The 16569-nt window shown below is 42.4% G+C and overlaps 1 protein-coding gene across 5 annotated transcripts in view; it reads right to left on the bottom strand.

Moving 5' to 3' along the window:
- Positions 1-777: 777 nt before the first annotated feature.
- The window catches only part of LOC147025651 (troponin I, slow skeletal muscle-like), a 69243-nt gene continuing 53451 nt past the window's right edge, over positions 778-16569 (bottom strand). For 2 of the 5 annotated variants that reach the window (XM_085886852.1, XM_085886850.1), the window contains exons 3-7: positions 15499-15630; positions 14443-14532; positions 14082-14264; positions 2850-2938; positions 778-939 (exon numbers count right to left, since the gene is read on the bottom strand). In XM_085886852.1, the coding sequence (XP_085742978.1) occupies positions 933-939; positions 2850-2938; positions 14082-14264; positions 14443-14532; positions 15499-15630 (501 nt within the window). In that variant the 3' untranslated portion in view covers positions 778-932. Of the gene's footprint in view, positions 940-2845; positions 2939-14081; positions 14265-14442; positions 14533-15498; positions 15640-16569 lie in introns of those variants that run through there. The other 3 variants (XM_085886851.1, XM_085886853.1, XM_085886854.1) reach the window with 3 other exon arrangements.

Genomic DNA, 16569 nt, shown 5'->3' with positions numbered 1-16569 from the left:
GGTCATGTAAACAACAACATCTTATGATACGATTGTACTCGAGCGTGGGTGTATTATTATGTTAGTAGCTACAGGCAGATGGAACCCGCCCTGAGTGCTACAGCTCAAGAAGGGACCGAAGGGCGTGCAGGTGCAAACGTACCACCAACACACCGAAACGCTCTGATCCCGCAGATTTTGCTCGTCCTAATTAACTTAATTAATGTGAACAGTGAAATGCAAATGTGCTGTAATTATTGGCCTGCGGGGAATGGCTTGGAGGCTGCATTCACTTTCTCCAATCAAATAAACGCCGTCAAGCTGGGCCACAACTACCGAAGATTTGGTGGGGGGGGGAGGGCGCTAGTAAAACACCTTTAAGACCTGCTCTGGGACACTCTATGTGGTTTTTGTTTTCGATATTACCCTTTCGGTCATTCATCACGTGCCAGGTTGTTCGTTATGGCCGAGCTTGCGAAGTTACCAGCTGCGTTGTCAAGCCACTGACCATGTTGTCGTCTTGGTATTCAACGTCATGTTTACATTACCACCGTTACATGTGCTTTCGATTCCCCCGACGAGGACTATATGGACTGTATGAAACATAGATTACAATGTATCAGCTCACGGTCCTCGGGTCCACCACTCGCAGGACATGTCACGTTTGGTGTCCTACGCTGCAATCGCAAATCGTCCTTCAGGTGACCTTATTGTTGATCCTGGTTGTTGATCTAATTAATGTGTACGTCCCGAGTGTGTGCGATCTTCCTAACGTAAAACAAAACAATGCAATCAATGCTTGTTTCCATCGGCAGTTTTATTGAGTGCGGTTCAGCAAGCGGGGGCTGCGCGTTCGACTCGAGGTGCAATTTGCAGGTAAGACTCGGGGAAAAAGATGGACTCTAATGCATTGCTCGGCTATCCACATCCAGAGAATGGTGCCTTGTACAGTTTTACGACCTGAAACACAGGAGAACAAGGAATTCGGTTGAAAGGTGCGGCGTCTCTCCGTGCCGTCTTGCCACTCCTTCGTGCCCGTTGCAGGTGCCTAAAGGTGTGATGTTTATCTTGGACACTCCAACTCGTGCCTTGTGTGTGGTGTGACAACAAATTCAAAACATGTAAATCTGTACAACAATATACCAATGAACCATAGGAAAAGGATCAAAAAGAAAAGTCGGATCACACTGGACCGTCCAGGTATCACAGGCTCGCATCGGTCTCGGACAGCTGCTGGATCCACAAGCCTCGACTTCGGCAATCATCGACGGCACGATGCTATCCGATGGAAAATTTGGACCTGAAATTGGAACAAATTGTCTGACTGGGAAAATTAACAACAAGGTTTTCATCCCTGGAAGTGCGATAGCTGGTCACGCACACAGCGCATCCTTGTCCTCCCGACATCACATGAGATTCTGCTTCCATTTATGACGTCACACTAACAATCACGCGATCAAACGCCACACACCGACAAACTGAACATGGAGCGCATAGAAGAGGCTATATACATATTCCATATGCGAAATGGATTATGAACCCCCTTTGCTGCCCTCTCTGCAGTTGTGCCCCATAAAGATCCCCATCCCTCCCTTTACTCCAAACTCTCTGTGGGGAGTTGTTTGCCATTCCCAATCCGATATCCCATTTTTCCTTCATTTTCTCAATATTACAACTCCCCACAATTTTGGCACACAATATATAGATGACCTTTGACCGATCATGATAGACCTTTTATACGACCCTTGACCGCTCCTGATAAGCTACTAAAGTGGATAATTCTTCACGCTTCACTTAACTCGCGTGGTTTGGTCTGACGGGTAAGAAAGCTCAAAAGTAGTGAAATTGCCTCTGAGCTGCATTGGCTGGGTTCGATTTCCGACACCAATGTGAATTGATACCCCGCTGGTGTTTGGCAGGTCGGGTGTCACATCAATGAGTATGCCGACCTTCGGAGAGTCCCGTCTGCTGGGCATTCGCTGGTGGACATTGAAGATGCCACGGTGTGTTTTGAAAAAGGAGTAGGCCATTGTGTGAACAAATTTCAGGCTCCTCAAACGTGCAGGGGCGTTTTGTGAGCGAACCTTAGTCATGATGCCACCAGTGGACCGGATTGGTAATTGAATCCCAGTCTGATCCGCATTGATCAGATGAACCGGTTTGGGTTCAATTCCCATAATCGTTCATGGGACTTTCTCAAGGCCCCAGCTGCATGTTCTTTCAGACATCAAAGATTCCACGATGAGTTGAACAAAGACTTCTTGGTTTGATAATAATCATAAATAAATGGGGGTTGGGGGTGGGCGGCACAAGGTTTGATAATAATGATCCTAAATGAAGGGGGGCCATTTTATGATGCAGGCCAAATTGTGGGTTTCCCACTGAACCTAAGCAGCACTTTGACGACATTGCACCACGAAAAAGTTTCCCTATTCGTTGCCACCTTGGCAGACCTATGAGGATCCATGAGCTTCCAATGAAAGATTGGATATGAATTTGACTCAAAGCAAATGGGATTGATTAGAGTGGGTTAGCTATTTTGTGGCCAACCTGAACCGATGGCTCATGATGCAGCAGGGAGCCAAAGTTCAAATCCCATATGCCACATGTGTTTGTCCATCGTCTGTCGATGTACTTGCAATTAATGAAAACATACTCTGATGTTGACTTGTCCGTGAACTCTGTGTACTGCAAACCTTCAACCATCGTCACAATTAAATAAAGCAACGGAGCAAAAAATTACATGGTTACCTGCAGGCTTACCTGCTCCATAAAGCCACCTCTAAGACCTGTGAACATGGTCTGAAATAACTCTTAACAGTTGTCATCCTAGTTGTGTACGTATCTTGTGGTTGGTTGTGTTTGCTCACTGATGCTGGAGAGCGGTGTCGAACATCTTCTTGCGTCCTTCCATGCCGGACATTGCCTCCACGTTCTTCCTCCAGTCACCAATGTCCTGCTGCGATGGACCAAGCAAGAACAATATCAACAAAGAAAGCGGATTTGGAGAGATCTCACCAAAAATCAAACAACAACAACAATGACAACAACAATCCTGAGGGTGCAGTGGCACAAAGTATCATTATATCGTTTCAGTGTTGGACACCTGTTTGTGCCTTCATAGTGACATTAGCGAGACAAAGACAATGGTCAAGACAAGAAATGGAGCTCAACAATTCAATCTTCTCAGGAGGTCACGGAAGAATCATCGGGAATCGGAATCATTAGATATGGAAGTAAGAACTGGAGCTTGACTTGACGAATGAAGCCAAGATGAATCACCTGGACTTAGAAGTGTGGCACCAGATCTAAAGGCCATTGCAAAGTAAAGCGTTGGCTCCATGTTTCTCAAAAAGATTCCAATTTACAGAGATGGTTAACTGCGTTCACCGCCGCACGGAAGCATCACAAGTGGGAGTTGAATGTCTCATAGCGGCCTTGAAGCTCCGGCAACCTTCTGTTACGAGAGATTTGTGCACGAAGGCACATCTGTGCCATTGTAAATATTTCATGCCTCAAACACAGGCGCATGCACGGGAATTATTGAGGAGACGCATTCACGTGCAGAGACACATCGGTGTACTTTAATTGGACCGTTACCGTTTACAATCCCCCCAAGCCTAGCTCTCGCTAAATCCATGGTCGTGCGTCACCCCGCTGAGCCACCCATGTCTCGATGTAGGACGACACCGAGGACGACCCGAACACGACTGCTCGGGTTGCAGAGCAAGATCGGTCCCTGCTGAGTTCAGCATATTATCCGATTTAATTTGGTGTTGTAAACAAATAATTTAGTACAACAATCAACACCGCAGAAATTCAACCAGATTGTGTGTGTTTGTGTTTGTGTGTGGATAACACTTTTATTTGTTAAACTGTGGTGATATAATTCATAGGAATGATCTGGCATTGTACCGGCTCCCCATTCACATGATTGATCCAGAATTGCACCGCCTCAAACTCGTAGGAATGATCCGGAATTTTACTGGCTCCTCATTCACAGGATTGATCCTAAATTGTACTGGCTCAAGCTCATAGAAATGATCCGGAATTGTACCAGCTCAACTCAGAGGAAAGATTTGGAATTGTACCAGCTCCTCAACTCATAGGAATGATGTGGAATTATACCAGCTCCTCAATTCATAGGAATGATGTGAAATTATACCAGCTCCTCAATTCATAGGAATGATTTGGAATTGTACCAGCTCCACAACTCATAGGAATGATGTGGAATTATACCAGCTCCTCAATTCAAAGGAATGATATGGAATTATACCAGCTCCTTAACTCAGAGGAATGATATGGAATTGTACCAGCTCCTCAACTCACAGTAATGATATGGAATTATACCAGCTCCTCAACTCACAGGAATGATATGGAATTATACCAGCTCCTCAACTCACAGGAATGATATGGAATTATACCAGCTCCACAACTCATAGAAATGATATGGAATTATACCAGCTCCTCAACTCATAGGAATAATATGGAATTATACCAGCTCCTCAACTCATAGAAATGATATGGAATTATACCAGCTCCTCAACTCATAGGAATAATATGGATTTATACCAGCTCCTCAACTCATAGAAATGATATGGAATTGTACCAGCTCCTCAACTCATAGAAATGATATGGAATTATACCAGCTCCTCAACTCATAGGAATAATATGGAATTATACCAGCTCCTCAACTCATAGGAATGATATGGAATTGTACCAGCTCCTCAACTCATAGGAATGATATGGAATTATACCAGCTCCTTAACTCAGAGGAATGATATGGAATTGTACCAGCTCCTCAACTCATAGGAATGATATGGAATTGTACCAGCTCCTCAACTCATAGAAATGATATGGAATTATACCAGCTCCTCAACTCATAGGAATGATATGGAATTATACCAGCTCCTCAACTCACAGGAATGATATGGAATTATACCAGCTCCTCAACTCATAGGAATGATATGGAATTGTACCAGCTCCTCAACTCATAGGAATGATATGGAATTATACCAGCTCCTCAACTCATAGGAATGATATGGAATTATACCAGCTCCTCAACTCATAGGAATGATATGGAATTATACCAGCTCCTCAACTCACAGGAATGATATGGAATTATACCAGCTCCTCAACTCATAGGAATGATATGGAACTATACCAGCTCCTCAACTCATAGGAATGATATGGAATTATACCAGCTCCTCAACTCATAGGAATGATATGGAATTATACCAGCTCCTCAACTCACAAGAATGATATGGAATTATACCAGCACCTCAATTCATAGGAATGATATGGAATTATACCAGCTCCTCAACTCATAGGAATGATATGGAATTGTACCAGCTCCTCAACTCATAGGAATGATATGGAATTGTACCAGCTCCTCAACTCAAAGGAATGATATGGAATTATACCAGCTCCTCAACTCATAGGAATGATATGGAATTATACCAGCTCCTCAACTCATAGGAATAATATGGAATTATACCAGCTCCTCAACTCATAGGAATAATATGGAATTATACCAGCTCCTCAACTCATAGGAATGATATGGAATTATACCAGCTCCTCAACTCATAGGAATGATATGGAATTGTACCAGCTCATCAATCATAGGAATGATATGGAATTATACCAGCTCCTCAACTCATAGGAATAATATGGAATTATACCAGCTCCTCAACTCATAGAAATGATATGGAATTATACCAGCTCCTCAACTCATAGGAATAATATGGAATTATACCAGCTCCTCAACTCATAGGAATGATATGGAATTGTACCAGCTCCTCAACTCACAGGAATGAAATGGAATTATACCAGCTCCTCAACTCATAGGAATAATATGGAATTATACCAGCTCCTCAACTCATAGGAATAATATGGAATTATACCAGCTCCTCAACTCATAGGAATGATATGGAATTATATCAGCTCCTCAACTCATAGGAATGATATGGAATTGTACCAGCTCATCAATCATAGGAATGATATGGAATTATACCAGCTCCTCAACTCATAGGAATAATATGGAATTATACCAGCTCCTCAACTCATAGGAATAATATGGAATTATACTAGCTCCTCAACTCATAGAAATGATATGGAATTATACCAGCTCCTCAACTCATAGGAATGATATGGAATTATACCAGCTCCTCAACTCATAGGAATGATATGGAATTGTACCAGCTCATCAATCATAGGAATGATATGGAATTATACCAGCTCCTCAACTCATAGGAATAATATGGAATTATACCAGCTCCTCAACTCATAGGAATAATATGGAATTATACCAGCTCCTCAACTCATAGAAATGATATGGAATTATACCAGCTCCTCAACTCATAGGAATGATATGGAATTATACCAGCTCCTCAACTCATAGGAATGATATGGAATTGTACCAGCTCCTCAACTCATAGGAATGATATGGATTATACCAGCTCCTCAACTCATAGGAATGATATGGAATTATACCAGCTCCTCAACTCATAAGAATGATATGGAATGATACCAACACCTCAATTCATAGGAATGATATGGAATTATACCAGCTCCTCAACTCAAAGGAATGATATGGAATTGTACCAGGTCCTCAACACATAGAAATGATATGGAATTATACCAGCTCCTCAACTCATAGGAATGATATGGAATTATAGCAGCTCCTCAATTCATAGGAATGATATGGAATTGCACCAGCTCATCAATCATAGGAATGATCCGGAATTGTACCAGCTCCTTAATTCATAGGAATGATATGGAATTGTACCAGCTCATCAATCATAGGAATGATCCGGAATTGTACCAGCTCCTCAACTCATAGGAATGATATGGAATTATACCAGCTCCTCACCTCATAGGAATGATATGGAATTATAGCAGCTCCTCAACTCATAGGAATGATATGGAATTATACCAGCACCTCAATTCATAAGAATGATATGGAATTATACCAGCTCCTCAACTCATAGGAATGATATTGAATTATATAAGCTCCTCAACTCAAAGGAATGATCCGGAATTGTACCAGCTCCTTAATTCATAGGAATGATATGGAATTATACCAGCTCCTCAACACATAGAAATGATATGGAATTGTACCAGCTCCTCACCTCATAGGAATGATATGGAATTATAGCAGCTACTCAACTCATAGGAATGATATGGAATTGTACCAGCTCATCAATCATAGGAATGATCCGGAATTGTACCAGCTCCTTAATTCATAGGAATGATATGGAATTGTACCAGCTCCTCAACTCATAGGAATGATATAGAATTAAACCAGCTCCTCAACTCATAGGAATGATATGGAATTGTACCAGCTCCTCAACTCATAGGAATGATATGGAATTATACCAGCTCCTTAACTCAGAGGAATGATATGGAATTGTACCAGCTCCTCAACTCATAGAAATGATATGGAATTATACCAGCTCCTCAACTCATAGGAATGATATGGAATTGTACCAGCTCCTCAACTCATAGAAATGATATGGAATTATACCAGCTCCTCAACTCATAGGAATGATATGGAATTATACCAGCTCCTCAACTCACAGGAATGATATGGAATTATACCAGCTCCTCAACTCATAGGAATGATATGGAATTATACCAGCTCCTCAACTCATAGGAATGATATGGAATTATACCAGCTCCTCAACTCATAGGAATGATATGGAATTATACCAGCTCCTCAACTCACAGGAATGATATGGAATTATACCAGCTCCTCAACTCATAGGAATGATATGGAATTATACCAGCTCCTCAACTCATAGGAATGATATGGAATTATACCAGCTCCTCAACTCATAGGAATGATATGGAATTATACCAGCTCCTCAACTCACAAGAATGATATGGAATTGTACCAGCTCCTCAACTCATAGGAATGATATGGAATTATACCAGCTCCTCAACTCATAGGAATGATATGGAATTATACCAGCTCCTTAACTCAGAGGAATGATATGGAATTGTACCAGCTCCTCAACTCATAGGAATGATATGGAATTGTACCAGCTCCTCAACTCATAGAAATGATATGGAATTATACCAGCTCCTCAACTCATAGGAATGATATGGAATTATACCAGCTCCTCAACTCACAGGAATGATATGGAATTATACCAGCTCCTCAACTCATAGGAATGATATGGAATTATACCAGCTCCTCAACTCATAGGAATGATATGGAATTATACCAGCTCCTCAACTCATAGGAATGATATGGAATTATACCAGCTCCTCAACTCACAAGAATGATATGGAATTATACCAGCACCTCAATTCATAGGAATGATATGGAATTATACCAGCTCCTCAACTCATAGGAATGATATGGAATTGTACCAGCTCCTCAACTCATAGGAATGATATGGAATTGTACCAGCTCCTCAACTCAAAGGAATGATATGGAATTATACCAGCTCCTCAACTCATAGGAATGATATGGAATTATACCAGCTCCTCAACTCATAGGAATAATATGGAATTATACCAGCTCCTCAACTCATAGGAATAATATGGAATTATACCAGCTCCTCAACTCATAGGAATGATATGGAATTATACCAGCTCCTCAACTCATAGGAATGATATGGAATTGTACCAGCTCATCAATCATAGGAATGATATGGAATTATACCAGCTCCTCAACTCATAGAAATGATATGGAATTATACCAGCTCCTCAACTCATAGGAATAATATGGAATTATACCAGCTCCTCAACTCATAGGAATGATATGGAATTGTACCAGCTCCTCAACTCACAGGAATGAAATGGAATTATACCAGCTCCTCAACTCATAGGAATAATATGGAATTATACCAGCTCCTCAACTCATAGGAATAATATGGAATTATACCAGCTCCTCAACTCATAGGAATGATATGGAATTATATCAGCTCCTCAACTCATAGGAATGATATGGAATTGTACCAGCTCATCAATCATAGGAATGATATGGAATTATACCAGCTCCTCAACTCATAGGAATAATATGGAATTATACCAGCTCCTCAACTCATAGGAATAATATGGAATTATACTAGCTCCTCAACTCATAGAAATGATATGGAATTATACCAGCTCCTCAACTCATAGGAATGATATGGAATTATACCAGCTCCTCAACTCATAGGAATGATATGGAATTGTACCAGCTCATCAATCATAGGAATGATATGGAATTATACCAGCTCCTCAACTCATAGGAATAATATGGAATTATACCAGCTCCTCAACTCATAGGAATAATATGGAATTATACCAGCTCCTCAACTCATAGAAATGATATGGAATTATACCAGCTCCTCAACTCATAGGAATGATATGGAATTATACCAGCTCCTCAACTCATAGGAATGATATGGAATTGTACCAGCTCCTCAACTCATAGGAATGATATGGATTATACCAGCTCCTCAACTCATAGGAATGATATGGAATTATACCAGCTCCTCAACTCATAAGAATGATATGGAATGATACCAACACCTCAATTCATAGGAATGATATGGAATTATACCAGCTCCTCAACTCAAAGGAATGATATGGAATTGTACCAGGTCCTCAACACATAGAAATGATATGGAATTATACCAGCTCCTCAACTCATAGGAATGATATGGAATTATAGCAGCTCCTCAATTCATAGGAATGATATGGAATTGCACCAGCTCATCAATCATAGGAATGATCCGGAATTGTACCAGCTCCTTAATTCATAGGAATGATATGGAATTGTACCAGCTCATCAATCATAGGAATGATCCGGAATTGTACCAGCTCCTCAACTCATAGGAATGATATGGAATTATACCAGCTCCTCACCTCATAGGAATGATATGGAATTATAGCAGCTCCTCAACTCATAGGAATGATATGGAATTATACCAGCACCTCAATTCATAAGAATGATATGGAATTATACCAGCTCCTCAACTCATAGGAATGATATTGAATTATATAAGCTCCTCAACTCAAAGGAATGATCCGGAATTGTACCAGCTCCTTAATTCATAGGAATGATATGGAATTATACCAGCTCCTCAACACATAGAAATGATATGGAATTGTACCAGCTCCTCACCTCATAGGAATGATATGGAATTATAGCAGCTACTCAACTCATAGGAATGATATGGAATTGTACCAGCTCATCAATCATAGGAATGATCCGGAATTGTACCAGCTCCTTAATTCATAGGAATGATATGGAATTGTACCAGCTCCTCAACTCATAGGAATGATATAGAATTAAACCAGCTCCTCAATTCATAGGAATGATATGGAATTATACCAGCTCCTAAACTCATCGGAATAATATGGAATTATAGCAGCTCCTCAATTCATAGGAATGATGTGGAATTGTACCAGCTCCTCAACTCATAGGAATGATATGGAATTAAACCAGCTCCTCAATTCATAGGAATGATATGGAATTATACCAGCTCCTAAACTCATCGGAATAATATGGAATTATAGCAGCTCCTAAACTCATCGGAATAATATGGAATTATACCAGCTCCTAAACTCATCGGAATAATATGGAATTATAGCAGCTCCTCAACTCATAGGAATGATATGGAATTGTACCAGCTCCTCAACTCAGAGGAATGATATGGAATTGTACCAGCTCCTTAATTCATAGGAATGATATGGAATTGTACCAGCTCCTTAATTCATAGGAATGATATGGAATTATAGCAGCTCCTCAATTCATAGGAATGATGTGGAATTGTACCAGCTCCTCAACTCATCAGAATGATGTGGAATTGTACCAGCTCCTCAACTCAAAGGAATGATATGGAATTGTACCAGCTCCTCAACTCATAGGAATGATATGGAATTGTACCAGCTCCTTAATTCATAGGAATTATATGGAATTGTACCAGCTCCTTAATTCATAGGAATGATATGGAATTGTACCAGCTCGTCAATCACAATAATGATCCGGAATTGTACCAGCTCCTTAATTCATAGGAATGATCCGGAATTGTACCAGCTCCTTAATTCATTGGAATGATATGGAATTGTACCAGCTCCTCAACTCATAGGAATGATCCGGAATTGTACCAGCTTGTCAATCACAATAATGATCTGGAATTGTACAGACTACTTATATCAATGGAATAATCTAGAATTGTGCTGGCTCAACTCACTGATCCCAAAGGAAGTTCTGGACAAGAAAGATGCGGAATAACTGAGACTAGGCATTGCAGAATAGAAGAAAAATAGAAAAATAATAGAAAGACAAGAAGAAGAAGAATAGAAAGACAAAGAAGAAGTAGAAGAATAAGAATAGCAACAAGAAGAAGGAGAGGACTGGCTCTGCCAGGACCTCTTGCTGAGAGAAGAAGAACCTCTACAAAGCACCACTGTGAATGGGGGGGTTCCTGCTTCTAGTGGCTCCCATACAGTTCTTTGTTTTACTGCTGCAGCCATTTGGTTTCTGGTTCTGATGCTGCATGCAACAGTTTCCTGGTTCTACTGCTGCAGCCATCTGGTTCCTGGTTCTACTGCTGCAGCCATCTGGTTCCTGGTTCCACTGCTGCAGCCATCTGGTTCCTGGTTCCACTGCTGCACACAACAGGTTCCTGGTTCTACTGCTGCAGCCATCTGGTTCCTGGTTCTGATGCTGCATGCAACAGTTTCCTGATTCTACTGCTGCAGCCATCTGGTTCCTGGTTCTCCTGCTGCAGCCATCTGGTTCCTGGTTCGACTGCTGCAGCCATCTGATTCCTGGTTCCACTGCTACACACAACAGGTTCCTGGTTTTACTGCTACAAATATCGGATTCCTGCTTCTACAGCTGCACAATTCTAGTTATTGGTTCTACTGCTGCACACTTCTGGTTATTAGTTATACTGCTGCACACATCTCATTATTGGTTCTACTTCTGCAAACATCTGCTTATTGCTTCTACTGCTGCACTCATTAGGTTCCTGGTTTTTCAACTGCACCCATTAGGTTCCTGGTTCTACTGCTGCACCCAACGGGCTTCCGGTTCTACTGTCCAATCCATCTGGTTCTATTACTGCACCCATGTGGTTTGTAGTTCTACTGTTGCATCCAATTAGTTCCCAGTTCTACTGCTGCACCCATCACGTTCCTGTTTTCCTGTTGCACAAGAGTTCCTAGTTCTACTGCTGCACACATTTGGTTTCTGGTTATACTGCTGCACACATCTGGTGCCTGGTTCTATTTCTGCACCCAACCAGTTCCTACTTCTACTGCTGCACAAAACATGTTCCTGGCTCTACTGCTGCATATCGCAGGTTCCTGGTTATATTGCTGCACACATTTGTTTCCTGCTTCTACTGCGACACCCGTTTGGTTCATACTTTAACTGCTGCAAACAACAGGTTTCTGGTGTACCGCTTCGCCCAACGGGTTCCTGTTTCTACTGCTGCGCACAATGGGTTCCAGGTTCTCCTGCTATGCCCTTCAGGTTACTGCTTCTACAACTGCACCCATCGAGTTCAAGGTTCTACTGCTGCATCCAATGCTCCTTGCTTCTACTGCTGCACCATCTGGTTCCTGCTTCTACCCTTGCACCCATTTGATGCAGACTTTTACTGCTGCACACAACGGTGTGTTGCTTTTATCACAGTCCCAATGGGTTCCTGCTTCTACTGCTACATCCAATGGGTTCCTGGTTCTATTGTTGCACCCAATGGGTTCCAAGCTCTCCGACTATACTATGCCCATTGGGTTCCAGGTTATCCTGCTATGCCAATCAGGTTACTGGTTCTATAACATCTGACTCGTTGGATCCCTATAGCTGCAGTTGAATCTGTCATGTTGATTTCATTGATCGACGTCGTAGTTCTTCTAATAGACCTGGCATGCTATTTGTTCTGCAGCGGATGATTGATCAACGTCCAGGAAAAAGAAAGAGTGATGTAACTTAATGGCATTGAGTCCAAAGATACTCATTGTATTTCGTATCTGGCATCGTTTTATAACTTGAAAGATAAATGTTTTAAGTGGTATTTTTGGTTTCGGGTGCACCCCAAATCTATCCTCCATTGCACTTTTATCTGTAATCCCATTCTGGTGCTGAAGCAGCTGGACAGTGTTACCAATGTCATGCGAGATAAATAACAGAAGCTATTATTTCTTGTTGTTGTAAAACAAGTGTTCGAAGCTATCTCACTTGCGGTCTTTGTGCCTCTCTATCCATGGAACTGGTGTGCACAATCTTTTGGGTGGTGGTCCATGGTATACCGCACCAAACCATGCATTCACCTTTCCCTGTAGAAGCTCCGCATTTTTTTGCTCATTTTTTCCTCCTGATGAACCCCAAGCAGAAATGCTTACCGATGGTTTGCACACTCCCCCCCCCCCAGTTTTCCCCCCTTTAGGATTGTTGTCTTTCATCTCTCTATTCTTGTCTCGTTTTTCCACCATTTCACCCTCTTCCCACCCCACCCACAGCTCCTTTCTAATCCTCTGCCTTTTCCTCTCTATAGAGATTTTCTTTCAATTCCCCTTTCTTAGGCCTAAGCCTCCCGTCCATCTCCCCCAAACCCCAAGTCTGTCTATACATCCCTCTGAAGCATTTCTTCCCTCTGTCTGAAATCCGCCTACACACATCTTTCCTCACTGTCCTCGAGGCTAGCAGAGAGAGCAGTGCAATAAGCTGGATGGCAAGAGCCTCGAGTCCTGGGGAGTTAACCTACTAGGCCTAAATGATCAGTTTGCAGCACTCGGTGGTTATCTTTATAAACCAAGTCTGCTTCAAATATGCCATGAAAAGGACGTCTTAGTGAAAGCAAACCAAATTGACTGCTCGCAATACGAGTTAAAAGACCTGGAAATTCGTCTCCAGTGCTGTGAGCACAAGTCAAGCTCTTCCCGAAGAGAGATCGTGACGTGGTGCACTGGTATACAAGGTGTAAACAGGATAGCTAGGATGCGACCGCAGTTCGAAGGTGATACTAATGTTTGTTGTTAGTTGCACAACAAGTGTAACCGCAATGTACTTCGTTGGATCGTCCTTCATCACGAAGCAAAGGAACAGTGTCAACTTTCATCAAACGGGTATAAGAGACCCAACAGCAGCTCACCGCCTTGTCCTCTTTCTCTTCCTTCTTCACAGATTTGAGGTTGGCTCGGAGATCCATGGACACTTTGTGCTTGGAACCAAGAAGTGCACGCAGCATGGCATCTGCAGACATGCGGACCCGACGTAGAGGCGGTCGCTTGAATTTTCCGCGGAGATCGAAGATCTTTTGGCTCAGATCCAGGATCTGCAGTCGGTAACATGACGTCAGAATAGTGAGCTCGAGAGCACGGTTCATCGTGGAACCAAACAAACGTCGTTGCCAACTCAGACCCGCCAACCACAAAGCAAAACGTTGAAGAACAGATACGCGCAACAACTGAGTTGTTGGTGCTGTAAGCGCACCTGGTGCTTTAATTGCTCACCTCCTTTGCATGCTTTCCGGCCTTCATCTCGGTATCATATCTTTCCTCATCGGTCACGTCAATCTTGGAGTGGAGCTCTCGGCAGAGGTCCTACATGGAGCACAAATTCAGGGAAAATTGTAGGTAACGGAGGGAAAAGATCGAGGTTCGTCAACATCAACACCGGAACGTCCGAACAACGTCTGCGGCAGAACACACCATTCCGGTGACATATCAAATGGAGCACCATCATGTGAGAGATGCAGCACGACAGGTACATACCGAAGTATTGTTTTTTATTGTTGCTGTTGCTGTTTATTTCATTAATTGTTTGATTTTTTAACTCCGAACACAAAACTTGAATGTTACACTCTCTCCGGACTGCGGATGCTCGAGGAATTAACATTCCATGCGGAGCGAAGCACCACGCACATCCATCCCCTGTAACCGTAGTGCAGACTCGGTGCCCCCAGGAGGCACCCCTGGAGGCCAGGACTATGGTTTCTGTCGATAGTGGTGTAAATAACCCACGGAATTGGCAAAACCAGCCGACGGCAGGGGCACGCTTTATGCCTCCCTCTTGTGCCTTCCTGCTGTTCCTGTTATATCATGTCTCTCCTGTGCTAAACACTGCCCCGGTGAGAAAATAAAGTTATTAGCATTCCCTCCTATTCTCACCCTCTTTCTCATTCTCCTTCTCTTTTTCTCAGATCCAAATTTCAAAGTTGCTCGCTAATGGCGTTCCGTTCCAACCGAAGTCAGCAACTCAACATAGCACAAGGTGCAGCCGGTCTAGTGCACAGCATTGATTTACTTCGTTAACCTACGGCATCGGCTTGAATCCCCACGAGTACCTTCTTACTCTTGGACCATTGCAATTATATTGCCTTTTAATTATTGTTGTTGCTTTTCCTCCACGAAGGTAGGACGCACAATGCCTGATAGATGTCACGCAGGTTGATTTCTGCTGGGTCAACAGTCAGTTCTTTAACTCTGTTTGAGGAACATAATTGAGCCGGAATCGTCCAGAACCATCAGATGGATGTAAGGGGAACGACCTGGATGCCTGTGGTTCACCTGGAGCTCTTGCGATGATAAATTGTTCAATTCTAAGTCTGGAACTCGTTCGGCGAGAGCCTTCTCCTTCTCCCTCTCACGTTCGCTCTCTTCCTGATCCAACTGCTCCTTCGCCAATGATAGAATAATCGTCTGCAGCATACAGTGGGACAGAGGTCAATGATGCATTGTGAGACACAGGTCCATAGCATAATGAGACAGAAGACAAGCCATACACTGGGAGAGATCAATGGCATAAACTGAGACAGAGGTCAAGAATGTGCAGACAGAGGTCAAGGGCATACAGTGAGACAGAGGTCAAGGATGTACAGTGACACAGAGGTCAAGAGTACACAGTGAGACAGAGGTCAAGGGCCGATAGGGAGACAGAGGTCAAGGGCCGACAGGGAGCTCGAAGTCACAACCATGTGATACATAACTGTCGTATTAGAAACCCTAACATTCAAATGCAGCATTGTTAAATTTAGAGCTTATTTAGAGATTATAATTCATAGGTCAGTGTTTTGGCCGTAATAAATAATAATAATAATAATCATAACTGCAACCTGACCATGGTAATTACCAAAACATCCTTTCCATCCATTCTGAGGACCTTCGAGAAGTGTGGATCTTCTGCTAAGGGTGTACTCGAATCCATTGTTCGTGTACTGCGGTGAATTGTCCCAATTGTGTTGGTTCGATCTTGGACTAAGTAAGAGTCACGATTTAAGTAATTGCATTTGTCACTGGTATGGAATCGAACCATCATGAGGAGGTGCATTCGATCGAAACTGCAGCAAAGTTCTCGATCAGGTTACTCGCTAGTGATTTGTTCTCATCAACACAAGAGTATTCCACAGGGAATTTGGGAAAATAGAATTTGATTTTTTTTTTTTATGTAAAATAGAGGATTCTCTTGCGAATATAAATATGGAAACTTTCACGAGAGCCACAACGAGGAGATACCCGAAGATCACTGAAAGCCGTGACCGATGTCATGTGATTCGTAATCACAAACTCACTCAAACCGTGCCAATAATGAAAACAAGTACACAGCCCGAAATAACAACGGAACTAACGACGAATGATAAC

Source organism: Eptatretus burgeri, chromosome 6 (assembly GCF_056783735.1).
Source record: "Eptatretus burgeri isolate ZD-2024b chromosome 6, Ebu_testis_v1, whole genome shotgun sequence".
NCBI classification, from domain to species: domain Eukaryota; kingdom Metazoa; phylum Chordata; class Myxini; order Myxiniformes; family Myxinidae; genus Eptatretus; species Eptatretus burgeri.
Note: the sequence above shows the minus strand (reverse complement) of the source record. Positions and strands in the feature narration are given on the sequence as shown.